The sequence below is a fragment of the Armigeres subalbatus genome, chromosome 2, assembly GCF_024139115.2.
Source record: "Armigeres subalbatus isolate Guangzhou_Male chromosome 2, GZ_Asu_2, whole genome shotgun sequence".
In the NCBI taxonomy this organism is placed as follows: domain Eukaryota; kingdom Metazoa; phylum Arthropoda; class Insecta; order Diptera; family Culicidae; genus Armigeres; species Armigeres subalbatus.
In genome coordinates, this window is record NC_085140.1 from 66,758,517 (window position 1) to 66,776,858 (window position 18,342).

The following is an 18,342-nucleotide window of genomic DNA, read 5'->3' on the forward strand; positions in this document are numbered from 1 at the left end:
TTGACAGCGCCTTTGGTGGGGTCGCCATTGTCATTAATAGACGCATCAAACATAAATGATATTCTTCGTTCGAAACCAAAGTTTTCGAAACCTTGGGAGTTTCTGTTGAAACAAATTTTGGACAATTCTCTTTTACTGTTGCCTGCTTGGCTTTCCAGTGTAATGGACAGCAAAGGTATTTGTTGAGAGCTGATCTTTTATTTCTAACTTGCAACAAATCCAAATTTTTCATAATTGGTGACTTCAATGCCAATCACTGTTCATGGAATAATGCTCTAAGCAATTCCAATGGTAAAATTTTATTTGAAGCTTGTTTATGAGGGATATTATACTATTCAATATCCCATTGGACCAATTTGTTTTTCTTCCAGTCGAAATCCTTCTACAATTGATTTAGTTTAAACAGATTCAAGTCAGCTGTGTGGCCAATTGGTAACTCATGCCGACTTTGACTCTGATCACCTTCCTGTGACATTTGAAATCTCACAAGTAGCCTTTAATAATCCAATCAGCTATACTTTTAATTATCATAGAGCTGATTACGATTTATATAAAACGTATATCGATAGGAATTTTGATTTTGATGTTCCTCTGTTCCTGATGATACCAAAAGTACTATTGATAACCCAAGTAACATTTTAAGTTTTATAACGCTCTTGAAGACCATAGTTTAATCCACAAGAGTGTAATAAAACCAACATAAAACCAAAATGTTAATGCTCTCGTATCTTTGACAATTTTAATTGTCGAACCCAGAGGAATTGCGATTCCTAAACGTGAAATTAAATTCAACTCCATTATTATTGACGACGGCACGGCAAATGCTGGGTAAAGCGTACCATTGGTACTTCGCGTACCTGAAGGAATAAAATAGACCCCATCTCGCGGTCCTTAGCCTCTTACCCAGCTACTCCTTTCCCTACCTCCCCGTGGTGCTGGCCGGGATACGAGCAACCTTAGGGAAGATCGGGTAAACAACCCCGGTGGGAACTATGGTCGTTGCTGACAGGGAAGGGAGGATTTGCTCCTTTCCGGAGGTGCTTCATGTTAGGGGCGGCTGATCATCGTCCGAGTGCCAGCGAGGGACTCTAAGTGAAACTGTGCACCATGGTCCACCGGGAATAAGGAGGAATGGTCCTACGAAAATTTAGGGGGCTGGTGTCAGGCCCTGCAAGCCAGCCTTTAAAAAACATAAACAACGAACAATCAACAAAAGAGTACGGACCGAAACCATCGGCGAAGACCACTGTGACGAAAAGGGACTAGCGATTGGAAACTCGGTTCGTGGAACTGCAAATAGCACAGCACCTACTTCCAACACAGCCTCCCGTATCGGTACACCTGGAGATCACCACTGCAGACAGAATCATAAATCGACCACGTTCTGATTAATGGACGGCATTTCTCCGACATTATCGACGTCAGGACATATCGTGGCACTAACATACACTCTGACCACTATCTGGTGATGGTTAAACTGCGCCCAAAACTATCCGTCATAATAGATGGTCTTGAGTTCAGTCGATACCAAGGTATCTCAGTGACAAACATGTTACTGAGATAACTTGCGTATTTCACAGCAAAAGGGTATATCACAATAGTCCTACAATCTGGACGCAGTGATCTTCACCCGACAAACGAGGATCCGTCATCAACAATGTTCGGTACCGACGACCGCCGCGGTACGACCTAGAGCGACTGAAGCAACCTGATGTCGCCACTGCATAGGCGCAGCATCTCGAGGCAGCGTTGCCGGAAGAGGGTGAGCTCTATGGGGCCCCTCTTGAGGACTGCTGGAATACAGTCAAAGTAGCCATTAACGACGCAGCGGAGAACAACGTCGGGTATGTGGGACGAAGTCGACGGAACGATTGGTTCGACGAAGAGTGCAGACAGATTCTGGAGGAGAAGGACGCAGCGCGGGCGGTCGCGCTGCAACAAGGTTCCCGGCAGAACGTGGAACGTTATAGACGGAAGCGGAGACAGCAGACCCGCCTTTTTCAGGAGAAGAAACACCGCCTGGAAGAAGCGGAGTGCGATGAAATGAAACAGCTGTGCCGTTCTCAAGAAACACGCTAGTTCTATCAGATGCTCAACGCATCCCGCAAAGGCTTCGTGCCGCGAGTCGAAATGTGCCGGGATAAGGATGGGACCATATTGACGGACGAACGTGTGGTGATCGAAAGGTGGAAGCAGCACTACGAGGAACATCTGAATGGCGCTGAGAGTACAGGCAGTGAAAGTCAGGGCAGCGGAGGAGATGACTACGTCAGTTCAGCGGACGATGGAAGCCAACCGTGGGGGCTGAGGAAGTTAAGGATGCCATCCAACAGCTAAAGACCAATAAAGCAGCTGGTATGGATGGTAACAGAGCTGAGCTCATCAAGATGGGCCCGGAAAAGCTGGCCACTATTCTGCACAAACTGATAGTCAGAATCTGGGAAACCGAACAGCTACCGGAGGAGTGAAAGGAAGGGGTTATATGCCCCATCTACAAGAAAGGCGACAAACTGGAGTGTGAGAACTTTCGAGCGATCACCATCCTTAATGCCGCCTACAAAGTGATATCCCAGATCATCTCCCGTCGTCTGCCACCATTATTGAACGAGTTCGTGGGAAGTTATCAAACCGGCTTCGTTGACGGCCGCTCGACAACGGACCAGATCTTTACTGTACGGCAAATTCTTCAAAAATGCCGTGAATACCAGGTCCCAACGCACCATCTGTTCACGACAGTATAGACCGCGTAGAGCTATGGAACATTATGGACGAGAACAGCTTCCCTGGGAAGCTTACCAGACTGATTAAAGCAACGGTGGATGGTGTGCAAAACTGTGTGAAGATTTCGGGCGAACACTCTAGTTCGTTCGAATCGCGCCGGGGACTAAGACAAGGTGATGGACTTTCGTGCCTGTTGTTCAACATTGCGCTAGAAGGTGTCATGCGGAGAGCCGGGTGTAACAGCCGGGGTACGATTTTCAACAGATCCAGTCAATTTATTTGCTTCGCGGATGACATGGACATTGTTGGCCGAATATTTGCAAAGGTGGCAGAACTGTACACCCGCCTGAAACGTGAAGTAATAAAAGTTGGACTGGTGGTGAATGCGTCAAAGACAAGGTACATACTTGTGAGCGGAACCGAGCGCGACAGGGCCCGCCTGGGAAGCAGTGTTACGATAGACGGGGATACCTTCGAGGTGGTCGAGGAATTCATCTACCTCGGATCCTTGCTAACGGCTGACAACAACGTTAGTCGTGAAATACGAAGGCGCATCATCTGTGGAAGTCGGGCCTACTACGGGCTCCAGAAGAAACTGCGGTCGAAAAAGATTCGCCACCGCACCAAATGTGTCATGTACAAGACGCTAATAAGACCGGTTGTCCTCTACGGACATGAAACATGGACAATGCTCGAGGAGGACTTGCAAGCACTCGGAGTATTCGAGAGACGCGTGCTTAGGACCATCTTTGGCGGTGTGCAACAAGACGGTGTGTGGCGGCGAAGAATGAACCATGAGCTCGCCCAACTCTACGGCGAACCCAGTATCCAGAAGGTAGCTAAAGCCGGAAGGGTACGATGGGCAGGACATGTTGCAAGAATGCCGGACAGCAACCCTGCAAAGATGGTGTTCGCTTCCGATCCGGCAGGTACGAGACGGCGTGGAGCGCAGCGAGCGAGATGGGCAGACCAGGTGCAAAACGACTTGGCGAGTGTGGGGCGTATCCGAGGATGGAGAGATGCGGCCTCGAACCGTGCATTGTGGCGTCAAATTGTTGATTCAGTGTTATCTGTTTAGATGTAAACTAAATAAATAATAATAATAATTAATTTTTATTATAAAAGCATGTTATATTTAACAATTTAAGTATATTAGCATAAGGAAATTAAAACTTGTGTATATTTATATGTGAGTGATTCCCGCTGAGACCTGGCCACTATGTGCACGAGGTCTTTGAAAATGCCTAAATTTATCACTTGTCATAAGACGAGTTATTACAATCCCATTGAATTCCACCACTTAATTGATTCTTGACAGATACGTATTTCGACCTCAACAGTAAGGCCGTCTTCAGTGTCTCGTACTTGACTACGACTAGTACGAGACACTGAAGACGGCCTTACTGTTGAGGTCGAAATACGTATCTATCAAGATACAATTATGTGGTGGAATTCAATGGGATTGTAGAAACTCGTCTTATGACAAGTGAAGACATTCCACTAAAAAGCTCAAAATAATTTTTCTTAACCTAAATTTTTGTCCATTTCAAAGCTTTCGGCGAGTTTATCCAAGTAAATTTTTTTTTCTGAAAGATGGATCTCTCGTTAGTTATATACGAAATCACTTTTATGGACCCTTCGATTTTTGTCAATTTTTGACTCACAAAAACTGTCATAACTCCAACATTTCTCAACCGATCTTAGAGATCAGCATATCGTTGAAAAGAACAAGAATGTATCCTTAATTTCCAATAATAAAAATGGAGCGGCAATTTATTTTTTAAAACTATTTTTCCGCTAGGTTCGCAAGCACCGTTTTAAATATCACTACATTGATGGGAAGCTTAGCTTATATTGAGCTTTGTGTCCAAAAATTTCAGGTGTATGTTTTTTTTGTCAAAAGTTATGTATGATTTACCAAGTTATTTTATTCTATACTATTCTACTCCAAATAGGTTTTGAAAATGAAGAGCATATCTACAACAGTATTTAATTTGAAGGGCTCAAAAGTTTGAGCATAACAGATCCGTATTCAAGTTATTGTATAAAATAATTCAAAAATTTTGGTATTAATGATTGAAAAGTAAGTTCTTCTTCTTCTTCATTGGCATTACATCCCCCACTGGGGCATTGCTGACCAGTGTTGGAAAAAAAAAGTCAAAATCTCAAAACTCATGAACGATTCAAACCAATCGTGAGTTGAATCGCACCCAACTCGGCACCTAAAAACTCATGGATGAGTTGAATCATCCCTTTCAATCATCGTAGGTTTTCTTTCGTTCTCGTTCGTTAAAAAACAGTGAATTGACGTTTATCGCATAAAATAATAGACACTCTCGCATGTGTAACCAATAAATTGCCCCTAAATTGATTTCAAACGCTTTTTGAGCCGAAATGATTTTTTGGCAAATGAGTGAAATGATGCGTTTTGGCATAAAAACTCAAATAAATATTTGGCTAGAATAGTGTATGAAATCAAGGAACTGATGTAGTAGTCTCATATTAACCATAAAAATAATGTTTTTCCGTCAGATGGACCTAAAAAAAAGTAATTTGGTAAATCGTACATAACTTTTGATAGAAAAAACATACACCTAAGATTTTTGGACACAAAACTCAATTCGCGAAGTCGAAGGTGCAGTGCATACAAACAAACAGGAGTGACAGCACTGAAATTTAGCATGGTGTAGTATAAGAAATTAAATTTAAAACACTTCCAAAAAAATGTATAACTTTAAAAACAAATTTACTTTCGGTAGTAGAAATTTGATAATCTACTAAATAAGCACCTTTGCATGAAAAATTTTTATTTTTAAATTACAGGCATACCTCGATAGTACGTACATTTTACCTCAATAGTACGTACAACAAAAAAATGTTTTTTCCGTCTAGTTTTCTAAAGGATTTTTGTTAAAATTTGAATATGTTTTGATCATGGCACATGCGTGGGGTCCTTCTTATGCTTCGTAATATAGTACATTTAGACCAAAACTGTTTGTATGATGCTGATGAAGTGGCAGCAAGGCTCACTTCCGACGAGATTCACAAAATCGAGCTTGTCTTGTCGCTGACAACGTCGCTGGCACCAAATTGATGTTCGGAAGTCGATTTCCACACTTCCGAACCATCTTCCGACATTGTGTTGGTAGCAAATTCAAATTTTGTTCTGACGTTCATGATGTCGGAAGTAAGTTCGGAAGTTTAACATCGGAAGTCGGAATACAATTTAGTGCTGGCGACATAATAATTTCACATCTGATTTAAACACCATTGTGAGCTTATAACGAATTTAGTAGTCAAACTTAAAAAACAACTTACCGTTAAAAAAAAACAACGTGTCATAAATGTTTGACTGTCTTACGTAACACAAATTATACTGTTATTTTAAACAATTAAAGGAACATCTGATACAGCTGGTTACATACTCTAATAGTATTATCAGCAATGATTTAGATTGTATGAGTATGGATGTATAGATGATTTTCTAAGATAGCAGAATAACTAGCCACTTAATTGAGCAACTATTATGTCTATGAATTATTTTATCTACCTAGAAAATTAGTTCCAGTTATAGAACCAGAGAATATTTTTCCGAGGACTGAATTACTTCCATCATGGGAATAGTGTTTCCTAAAACTGAATTTTCGATGTTTGGTTCAATTACCAAATTTGTTTAATTATCAAATTCAGTTTGCAGTGAGTTAAGTTCCAATTTATCAACTTGTCGGTGACAACATTTTTGTTGAGAAAAAAATTAGCCGCATTACTAAAATAAGGATAAACCAAATAATTAAATAGCATTTTTTTTTTGTTATTTTTGTTTCCAGATACTTATTTATTTGATATATAAGTTATGGTCTATTCCCAGTTCCTCCAAAAATGTATCCCTGGATTCCACTAGAGATTTTATCAGGAGTTCCTTCTAAGATTCCTCTAAGACATCTTACTGGAATTTCCGAAAAAGTTTCCCCTTGAGCAGCAGTTTCTCTCAATGGTTCTTCATGGGATACCATAGAAGTGTATTCGAAAATTCTACACAGGATTTCACTTGATATTCAATTCAGACCTGTGGGCCTATTTAAATTTTATCGGCGGTGGTGGGATAGATCATTTTAAGCTAGCGATGGTGGCGTGGTGGCGTTACGCCTCTGGAGATTGGCGACGACGTAAGTCGGCGTGCATCATTTTCATGCAATAAAAATTATCCGGGATTTATACGGATGTTCCCTTAGGAATTCCTCTGGAACTTCCTTCGCAAGTTTCTTCAGAATTTCCTAAGCAAGTTCTTCCAGGTATCCGTCAGTTCCAGGAATTCCTCCGGAAGTTTATCCAGGAGCTCTTCCGGAAGCTGCTCCAAAAAATCGACTGGGACTCATACGAGCTATTCCAGAAATTTCTCTAATTTTTTCCAATATACCCAAGATTATAGAAGATATTTCCTCGGTGATTTCTTCAGCATTTCTCTAAGGAATTTCCTTAGAAATGTCCTCGTCTCTTTTCCCAGAAGTTCCAACAGAAAATCATTCAGTACTTCTCATGTAAACTCCTTCTGACATTCTCGCTGGAGTTACTCTAAAAAATCCATTAAGATCTCTTCATTGATTAATTCGAAGTCTTACTAGAAGTTTCTTTCAAATTTCTTCAGAAACTCATGCGGAAGCCGTCGATAGTCACTTCCTATTCACGCCCCGAGAATTCTTTCGAAAATTCCAGAAAACTGTTCAGAAATCTCCCAAAAAATTCCCGGAAATTCCTTGAACAATTCGTCTGAAAAATTCATTTGGCTTTTTCTGCAGATATTCTTCCAAAACTTTCGTCAAAACTCTTTTGATATTACATCCAAAAATTTCTCTTGAAATTCCTCTGGAAATAATTCAAAGAACTCTCCATCCTGCCTTTCTTCAAGTACTTTCCCTAAAATTTCTACAAAAAATTATCCTAAAATCCTTTCAAGAATCTTCAGATATTTTTTTTCCAAAAATTCGCAGCAATATTTTAAAACAATAACACTGGAAATTCTGCTAGAAGCTCTCCAACTGTTCCTTCCAAAAATTCCTCCAAGAATTCTCCCATAAATTTCGTCAAGAATTTCCCCATAAAGTACATACTTCTAGAACTCCTCCAGAAATCCCTTTAGTACGCTCGAAAATTTCTTCAAGAAATCCCCGAGAATTCATTTCAGAATTTCTACCGAAATTTCTCAAGCTTTTCTGCAGAAAATTCCTCCAAGAACTGCTACGGGAATTCAACAAACATTGGAGATGGGTAAAGCATTTGTGTGATCAAAAATAATCTTCTTCAGCTAAATAACTAGTTTATTCAGCTAAAATTGTTTGTTGGGAAGTTACTTTTTCAGGAAGAATATCCAAATTAATTTTTGTCACGGGTAAAAATCCGTTCCCGGAAATGAGAAAATAATTCATGATTTCATGAATCCAACGTGTTTTCATGTTATGAAAATACACCATGAATATAAATCATAATTTCATGATTTATTTTCGCGTAACGCAACCAATGCGTTACGATTTGGTTGTTGAGCTTGAGCTGAGCTTGAACTTGATTGACTGCTCGTAGTTGCTACTCCATTATGACCAGATCAGCTGTTCTTGCACAGGGAACCAACAGATGTTTGCTTGGGACTAGCACACATCTTCAATGTACAAGTACTGGTGATCTTATTTGTTAGGTCATACTGGCGCCTGCCACGTCAGAATGCAAGTCAATGTAGGGAAGGGGAGGAAATGATGATGCAATCACTCGCCCACTGCAAGCCGAATATACCTCTGCACTTGCTACGAGTTCATGCGGAATTTGTTGGAATTTCTGGGTTAGGATGGAGAGGCAGAGGTCTGTCTTGGTTAACGAGCTGCCAATGTGATATATAGGAGAAGGTAACTGATGTAATTTCTAATTGGATGTAGGAAACGAGCTCTATAAGTTCATTTCCAATTCTAGCAGATTACTGTTAGAATACTCAAGTTGAAGGTATAGGAATAGTAATGGAAACGGTATGGAAAGTCCATTTTCAGACCTAGCGATTGCTAGAACATGAGAAATAAAGAGAAAGATACAAAGTAGGAGAATGGAACGGACCTGGGATTGAACCCACGACCTCCTGCGTATGAGGCAGAAGCAGTAGCCATATGACTACCAAGCCCGCTAAGCGGTACGATTTGGTTGTTGAGATCGAAAAATAAAAAAAAAATCATCAGGGGTTTTGAACTCGATTACACCGAGTGAGAGTCCGGCGTGCTACCTTTCAGACGTTCTCACTTCTTGGGAAGGGAGTGTTCGAAGTATAACCGGTTATGCATTTTGTCGACTGTTGAAGATTGCGCAGTACTATGAATAATGTTCCAGAAATCATGAAATATAATCATGATTTCATGAACTGGCATGATTCATGATTTCATGATTTTTTATTCATGATTGTGGGTATGCATTTGTTTCCGTGTGGGAGTATCCGAAAGATTTCCTGGAGCATTGTTTATTGTACAGCCTATTAAAAGTCAATCTTCTACATATTTGATTAGTTTTCACGAGAGAGCTGAAGAATTTAGGGTACAATTCTTTCGTTAAATCATAGAATATTTTGTTTTCAGTGTCTTTTTCACATAATTATATTTCTTCATTCAAATATATACAAAAATACATCTAATAACATAAACAATCGTAAGCTTTGGTTCGACATCTCTTGAAACCCGCTCTAAGTATTATAAATTACAATAACTAGCCTATATACGTTGTACATCGGTTACAATGAAGCTGCCTGTGTCAAATTCAATCATACGAATACCCGAATGTCTGCTCTGACTCTGAACACACGCGCTCGGAAAATTCAATCGAATGTGTAAATATTTACACCCTCACCGCTAGCACATTCCCAAACTTTGCCTCTGAACGCAATCCTACCGTCTCAAAAGAAGACGTTCAAATCCTACTCGAAACACCAAATTAAGCACAAACATTCCTCATTTTGCACGAGATGAGATTCCGATGTCGTCTGTGTCAAATTTCTATCGACTGACTTCTATTCTGACCATTTTGCACCATTACAACTACGCTCCTCACCACCCCAACGGTATTCGTAGGCAGCAGCACAAAAGCCCTAAATGAGGTAGAAATTCCTTAAAATTGTCAAAAAATAGATCATCAAAACGTAAAATTCTTTTTTAAACTCCAAAGATTTGTGTTTTTCTTACTATATACAGATACTCAAGAGAGTGAAAATCCAAAACTGTGCTCAATTATATAGAAACTTTTACTTGAGTTTCATAATTTTAGTAAAAAACACTATTATTAAATTGAATTGAAAGCATAATTTGTTGAAAGAAAAATATTCAGGCATATGAAAAAAAAATATGTGAAAAACAATATTGTTTTCTTTGAAGTGCTTATTTTTCAGTAGACATTTTTCTCTTTTTAATTGCAATACGGTTTGAAAATTGATTGACAATGCTTAATAACGAATACTTTTGATACACTATCTTAAACGTTTATGATTGAGTTACCTAAATTACTTGTTGCTGCTACCACCATCTCTTTCCTCAATGATAATTTCTGTTTTATTGTGAGTACTCTACATTTCAGCCCCAATTGTTTAGCACACACTTTCCACATAAAAGACCATTGTCGTCTCGTCCCGGAGAGCGAATTAAATAAAAGTTCCTATTGTAAAGCGATGATGTTTGTTTTGAAATTCAATTTAATTGCAGCCTTCCAGCATGGCATGACATGGATTGCTGTTTCCGGTCGTACCTAGTCGTCGTCGTCGTCGTCGTTGTCATCTCGCACAATTCACACACAAACTTGCTTCGTCTACAATTCCCGACTGAATTGCTCCAAAAGTTCTCCGCCGGACCGGAACAAATTTGACCCCGGAGCCACCGGCTGGGCTCTCTGCTGGTCGGTAAATTCAGTTGCTACCGAGGTTGTTCGGATGATTGTGGTGGGTATGTGGATGTCTGGACGACGATGGCGGCGGCGGTGCCAAGCTTTTCATTATCACGACACTGTACTCCAGGGTGCTGTGGTGGCCAACCAACGGTTCATTGTGGTGAGTTTGGGAAGATCAGGTTCAGTTGGTTGGCAATGGTTTCAGAATAGAAAGAAAACGAAAAATGTTAATTGGTTTGTGCTGGTATTTATTACTGAATAGTGGGAATGGTGTTATTGTCTTTTCTTGTGAATGAGTTCTCGTCGACATATGATTGTACAATGCTAAAATGGTGCAGATTTATTAGACTTCAGCTTGAACTGATTTAAGATTTTAATTGTTTTGTGTTATATCCACCTCATATTTAAACTCCGATGGCAAGGTAATGACTCATTCGCTGACTAAATAACGTCTTAAACTTTATCAAGAATTGTTTCATAACTCATCTCATGGTGACAAATTAATCTTGGATGGATTTGGGAGCTATTATATGATGAATAACTAGAACAATAACCCTGCTTGCAATGAATTGCATATTATTCTGCAACTCGGCCGTACGAAAATAATTTTTATTGCTGCGGTTTTATCGTCTAGCCGAAAGCGTCATTAGGCCGAAAGGGTCGTTTGGCCGAAAGGATCATTTGGCCGAAATGGTCATTTAGCCGAAAGGATCATTTGTCCGAAAGGATGATTTGGCCGAAAGCGTCATTTGGCTGAAAAGGTTGTTTGGCCGAAATGGTCATTTGGCCGAAAAAATCATTTGGGCGAAAGAGTTGTTTGGCCGAAAGGGTCATTTGGCCGGAATGATCGAAAGGGTCGTTTGACCGAAAGAGTAATTAGGCCGAAAGGGTCCTTTGGCCGAATAGGACATTTGGCCGAAAGAGTCATTTGACCGAAAGGGTCGTTTGATCGAAAGAGTCGTTTGGCCGAAAGGGTCATTAGGCCGAAAGGGTCATTTATCCGAATAGGACATTTGGCCGAATAGGTCATTTGAAAAGTGAGAAATTAGGAGTAAAAAGAGAGATGTTTCAATTCTCATTCCTCATTTCTCACTTCTCACTGTAAAAAATGAGAAGCGCGAAATGAGTAGTGAGACGTCTCTTCTCGTCACTTCGAGCTTGTCACTCTTTGAAGCGAGAAGTGATAAATGAGGAGTGAGAAAAGAGACGCCTCACTTCTCACACCTCATTTCTCACTTCTCACTGTAAAAAGTGAGAAGCGCGAAGTGAGTAGTGAGACGTCTCTTCTCGTCACTTCTCACTGTAGAAAAAGAGGAGCGCAAAGTGAGTAGTTCACACTTCTCATTTCTCACTTCTCACTGTAAAAAATAAGAAGTGAGAAATGACCCTTTCGGCCAAAACACCATTTCGGCCAAATGACCCATTCGGCCAAATGACTTTCGGCCTAATAACCCTTTCGGCTAAATTACTCTTTCGGCCAAACGACCCTTTCATTCAAATGACCCATTCGGTCAAATTATTTTCGGACTAATGGTCTGTTCGGCCAAACAACTTTCGGCCTAGTGGCATTCGGCCAAATGGCTTCCGGTCGAATGGGTTTCGGCCAAATGTCCCTTCCCCGTTACCAAGGAGCTGTCGCTAACAACCTGAGATATTATAAGCCTCCTCCTCCGGAAGTTCCTCCTGGAATTCATCCGGAAGTTGCTCCTGGAATTCCTCCGGAAGTTGCTCCTGGAATTCCTCCGGAAGTTCCTCCTGGAATTCCTCTGGAAGGTCCTCCTGGAATTCTTCCGGGAATTCCTCCTAGAATTCCTCCGGAAGTTGCTTCTGGAATTCCTCCAGAAGTCGCTCCTGGAATTCCTCCGGAAGTTCCTCCTGGAATTCTTCCGGAAGTTCCTCCTGGAGGTCCTCCGGAAGTTCCTCCTGGAATTCCTCCGGAAGTTCCTTCTGGAATTCCTCCGGAAGTTCCTCCTGGAATTCCTCCGGATGGTCCTCCTGGAATTCCTCCGGAAGGTCCTTCTGGAATTCCTCCGGAAGGTCCTCCTGAAATTCTTCCGGAAGTTCCTCCTGGAATTCCTCCGGAAGTTCCTCCTGGAATTCCTCCGGAAGTTCCTCCTGGAATTCCTCCGGAAGTTCCTCTTGGAATTCTTCCGGGAGTGCCTCCTGGAGGTCCTCCGGAAGTTCCTCGAGTTCCTCCGGAAGGTCCTCCTGGAATTCCTCCGGAAGTTGCTCCTGGAATTCCTCCGGAAGGTCCTCCTGGAATTCCTCCGGAAGTTGCTCCTGGAATTCCTCCGGAATTTCCTTCTGGAGGTCTTCCGGAAGTTTTTCCTGGAATTCCTCCGGAAGGTCCTCCAGGAATTCCTCTGGAAGTTCCTCCTGGAATTCCTCCGGAAGTTACTTCGGGAATTCCGGAACTCCGGAAGTTCCTTCTGGAATTGTTTTGTTTTTTAAGCAAACGAGAATTCTCAGTTACGTCTTGTGTTATATAACGATTGTAGTCCAACAATTCTAGTGGTTAGTTTTTAGCGTTAGATAGAGATTTTTGGCCATCATGGCCTTTTCAAGAAGTTAAGAAATGAGTAGCAGATACACCCAAACGGCAATTGTTAGATTTTCTAACAATTCTAAGAACCTACCTAAACCTGTATAAAAACTGGGAGACCAAACAATTTTGCACGCTTTTCATTCAATATTTGTTTGTGACCTTACATTTTTTTGTATAAGACTCTAACAATTTCGGATATTCGCAGTTCTTAATATACAGGTTTTGGTAGGTTCTTATACATAATTGTTAGCAAATCTAACAGTCGCTGATAAGGTGTTGCCTAGGTCGTACCTAATTTAATTCGCATATTGTACCAAAAACACAAAACTCAAACCAAAACTTACAGCAATCAGCGACCAGCTCCGTAAGCGATTAAAAACTGCCGTCATTGAATATGTTTTCACGTTGAGATCAGAAGGAGAAAATGCGTAAAACTCGTACATTGGTATATGAAACAATTGTATCCAGTGGGTGGTTGTTTGCGTCGACATCGATGTTTTTTATCGCACCTCAGCACCGTTTGCTGGCTGTGTGCATGATTATCCGGAATGGTTGATGCAATCAAAATTAAATCAACGGCACCGATGTGGTTGTTGTTGTCGTTGTAGTTGTAATACTGAATAAAATAAAATAAAAAGATTTTGGTTTCGAACGTAGAATATGTCGCATCTCTCTTATGAAAAAAAAAATGAAAAATAAACACGAAAGGACACGGACACATGATCACACGGAGAATGATAGAGCCGTTTAATTATGGTCATTCTGGATATTAAATTATACGTTGGGAATAATTTAATTAGTGGACGACGATTGAAGCGGCTCGGTGTGAGATAAAGCATTGCGCGAAAAAAATATTTATGATGTGTTATTATGGTGTGGAAGAGTATCGCACGATTGAGCAGGACAAACGTAACTAAATATGCATAGATTTTTTGAAAAGAGGCAAAAGTTACATTTGAATCTTAGGGAATCTATTCCTCGAATACCAAATAATGATTGGTAGTATCAGTATTGCCGTTACTGCGGTATGACACACTTTTGATGAATAGTGTTCCATTATTGTTCAAAAGCAATGGCTCGGAACTGCACCATCGGTGGGCAACCTCTGACCACGGACTAGTCGGATGGTGATACATAGTTGAACATGCCACTGAAAGGGATGGATTGCTAATTTATGCGGTTGACAGCTAATAGCTCTGCAAATTGATCGCGTGCTAATTCCGTGGTGATGTGTCATAATTTCTTTGGCAAATGCCTTGTTGTGGGTTTGTCGGTCTGGTAAATCAAATTAAACATCGAGTCAGGTTGTATGCTTTAAAGGCTGATAGCTTACAAGGGTACTGATAATTGTGGAAGAGTCGGTGGAAATAAAATTTATGGTTTGAAACACGTGAACATAAGATTAAAAATAGAAATGATAATCCAATTGAAGCGCAAAAAATGTTCAAGTGAATAGTTTAACATTAAATACTTATTCGAATATACTAAAGACATTCTTGGAACAAAAAAAAACATTCAGGAATTGAAACCAATTTTCACACTCAGTAGAACATATTTTTTATCATTTCCGACCATACCATGCGAAACCAATTGATTTCCGATAGCACGAGCAAAAATTGCATCGTTATAACTCATGCTATTCAACAGCCATCAATTCATGCATCCAGACGAGGGAGATTGATAAAAAATCGTCCATTAAAACAGTCTTGGTAACCGACAAAAAACTCCTCTTCATCGTCGTAGAACCCAACACCTCCCCATCCGGGTGAGCACCGTCAGAACTGTCTGCTTCTGACACCGGCAGCCATAACACTACACTGTCACCCGCGGTGGTGACGACCAACATCCATTCAGGCGTCCATCGTAAATGTTTCGGATAATCAATCATCACCGCCGTTTTCTTGTTTCAGCGTGTCCTTGTCTGGTGTATTTTTATTTTTTTTTTGTGAAATGTACTTTTTTGTGGTGGTTGGTGCTTCAAAAGCAATAGCGATAATACGCCTAGCAACAGTTGTGAACTTTCCAGCCATATTCACTAATTGGCGGCATTGGAATAGTTTCCTTTGATCGACGAAATTCATTCAGCATACATATTCCGAAAATATTTATTTTCAGAAAATGTGACATTTGGCTGTGAATCGAAAATTTATACTCTGTAAATTAGAACTCGATAAAGGTTTATCATGGTTCCATTGAATCCAGCTTTTTACGCTAGCTATAAATCTGGCAAGGGGTGATTCAACTATGACAGATGCTTATGTTTAGAATTTTATTGCATCATCCCAGTAGTCCTAAATTCAATATTTGTTCTGTCAATTTTTCAATCATCACGACTTTGCTCCTACATAATCACTGTAAAATGATTGAAATAATATTTATATTAATTATTCTGCATCTTAGATTCGAAAAAAATGCAACACAATTTTTATTCCTATTTCCCAGGTTTATGATATTTTAAGCAACAAAAACTCCTAAAAGCATATAATCAACACTATCTATCCATCCATAATTTTAATTGCATCGAAAACATGCAAAAATGTGTCGAAATCGATAAAATAAAATTTTAAGTCTATTTTCATTTCTTCTCCGGAATAGGCCTTCTTGATAAGTCATTCTGCATTTGCTTGTCATTCATAGACCCTTTGTTTATGGCATTTTTCGAAAGTAAACACGGGATAAGGCTTTTCGGGAGGGGAAATTTTCTCTCTCCGAGGTCCTTATTTTTGTTTAACCTTTGCACCAATAGTTGCGGTAATGTTCCAATAGTTGCGGTAATGTTCCAATAGTTGCGAATCCCGTATGAAACCAATGAGATTCGCAACTATAGGAACATGAATTACAAAATACCGCAACTATTGGAACAAAGCACCAATAATTGGAGGAACGTTTTTAGGAGGCAAAACTGGATTTTGTTGCAACTTAAACACTCTTCGTGCAAGGAAAAACTAAAGAGCTTTCGGATACACCCTCAAGGTAAGCAAAATAAAGTATAAATTTGGTGTAATCGATCAAACAGCATTGGAAGGTGCTTAGCTCCTCCACTGTTGGATCTTTTACCATATGAAGAGTAAAGTAAGCAGGGGCAGCAGCGACTATGTTCAAGGGCTTGACGATCGCTCCCCAGGCCATCTGCGAGCTGTAGTGCCTGCCTAGGATGTGGTTGGGTTTGACAGCTGCATGAATCCGCAAGTGAGCTCCACCAAAGCGACCGTGTGCCGCTCAAAACGCACAAGCCCAAGTCCTGGTGTTAGGTGGGACGCTAAGCAAACCTGACATAACGGCCCTCCGACGAGACAGGAGGTTTGCACAGGCCGAATAAGCCGCCTTCAAAAACAACCATTACGAACGACATAGAAGATATAATCGGCAACGAAAAGGCGACGAATAAAGGATCACGATTGGAAGCTTGGAACATGGTACTGCAAGTCGCTAGGCTTCGCAGGTTGCAACAGAATAATCTACGATGAATTACATCCCCGCAACTTCGACGTTGTAGCGCTGCAGGAAATCTGCTGGACAGGATAAAAAGTGTGGAAAAGCGGCCATCCGGCGGCTACCTTCTACCAAAGCTGTGGCACCACCAACGAGCTGGGAACCGGTTTCATAGTGCTGAGCAAGATGCGCCAACGCGTGATTGGGTGGCAGCCAATCAACGCAAGGATGTGCAAGCTGAGGACAAAAGGCCGTTTCATCAACTATAGCATCATCAACGTGCACAGCCCACACGAAGGGAGATCCGACGACGAGAAAGAAGCGTTCTATGTACAGCTGGAGCAGACATACGATGGATGCCCACTGCGGGACGGCAAAATCGTCATCGGTGACATGAACGCTCAGGTAGGAAGGGAGGAAATGTATAGACCGGTCATCGGACCGGATAATCTGCACACCGTATCGAATGATAACAGCCAACGATGCATAAACTTCGCAGCCTCCCGCGGAATGGTAGTCCGAAGCACCTTCTTTCCCCGCAAAAATATCCACAAGGCCACATGGAGATCACCTAACCAAGAAACGGAAAACCAAATCGACCACGTTCTAATCGACGGTAAATTCTTCTCCGACATCACGAACGTCCGCACTTACCGCAGTGCGAATATTGAATCCGACCACTACCTCGTTGCAGTACTCCCAGCTCACTCCCAACGGAAGTGCAACTAGGCGCAGCGTCTCTTGAAAATGGCTGGAGAGATATTCGATCCGACGGCGAATGTGAGTAGTTAGTTGAGGAGAAGACTGCAGCATGGGGGAGATTGCTGCAACACCGCACGAGGGCGAATGAGGCACGATACAAACGGGCACAGAACAGACAGAACTCGATTTTCCAGAGGGAAAAGCGCCAGCAGGAAGATCGAGACTGTGAAGAGAAGGAGCAATTGTACAATAACGCACGAAAGTTCTATGAGAATTTAAATCGTTCACGTAAGACCCACATGCCACAGCCCGATATGTGTATAAGGACATAAACGGGAACCTTCTTACAAACGACCGTGAGGTGATCCAAAGGGAGGTGATCCAAAGGTTGTGGCTGCACTACAAAGAGCACCTGAATGGCGATGTGGCAGACAACGATGGCGGTATGGTGATGCACCTGGGAGCACGCGCGCAGGACATACGACTTCCGGATCCGAATCTCCAGGAAATTCAGGAGGAGATCGACCGGCTGAAAAACAACAAAGCCCCTGGAGTTGACCAACTATCAGAGCTGTTTAAACACGGTGGTGAGGCACTGGCTATAGCGCTGCACTGGGTAATTACCAAAAATATAACTGAAGCTACACGCGCAACGCGCGCATATTTATATCTCCACGCTTCATGTTCCAGAAGCACGTGGAATGTTCTGGCACAGCGTAGCTCATTCTAGGCGTGCATGATGTTGATGATAATGATGATGATGATGATGATGATGATGATGATGATGATGATGATGATGATGATGATGGCGATGATGATGGTAGTCCATACTCATCTCGCCTCCTATGCTCTCTCATCGCTGATTGTTGCCGATGTGCACTGTGTATGCCGTTGTTGGTGCTATTTGCAATCGAGGAGCGCGAACACTTCGCGCTATCGGCGTTGGGCATGAATTCGTTCCCTTTCTTTCTGAACAGCAGTGATATCAGTTTTCAACATGTAGCATAGCGAATTATTGAAAAAGTTTGAAGACAAATGAGTTATCT

At 41.4% G+C, this 18,342-nt stretch overlaps 1 protein-coding gene across 11 annotated transcripts in view; it reads right to left on the reverse strand.

Annotated features, from left to right (window-relative positions):
• Nucleotides 1-9,330: 9,330 nt before the first annotated feature.
• Nucleotides 9,331-18,342, reverse strand: part of LOC134208787 (diuretic hormone receptor-like) — a 192,790-nt gene continuing 183,778 nt past the window's right edge. For 9 of the 11 annotated variants that reach the window (XM_062684739.1, XM_062684731.1, XM_062684732.1 and 6 more), the window contains one exon: nt 9,331-10,748. In XM_062684739.1, coding sequence (XP_062540723.1) covers nt 10,726-10,748 — 23 coding nt within the window. In that variant the 3' untranslated portion in view covers nt 9,331-10,725. Of the gene's footprint in view, nt 10,749-13,506; nt 13,779-18,342 lie in introns of all 11 variants that reach the window. The other 2 variants (XR_009978699.1, XR_009978698.1) reach the window with 1 other exon arrangement.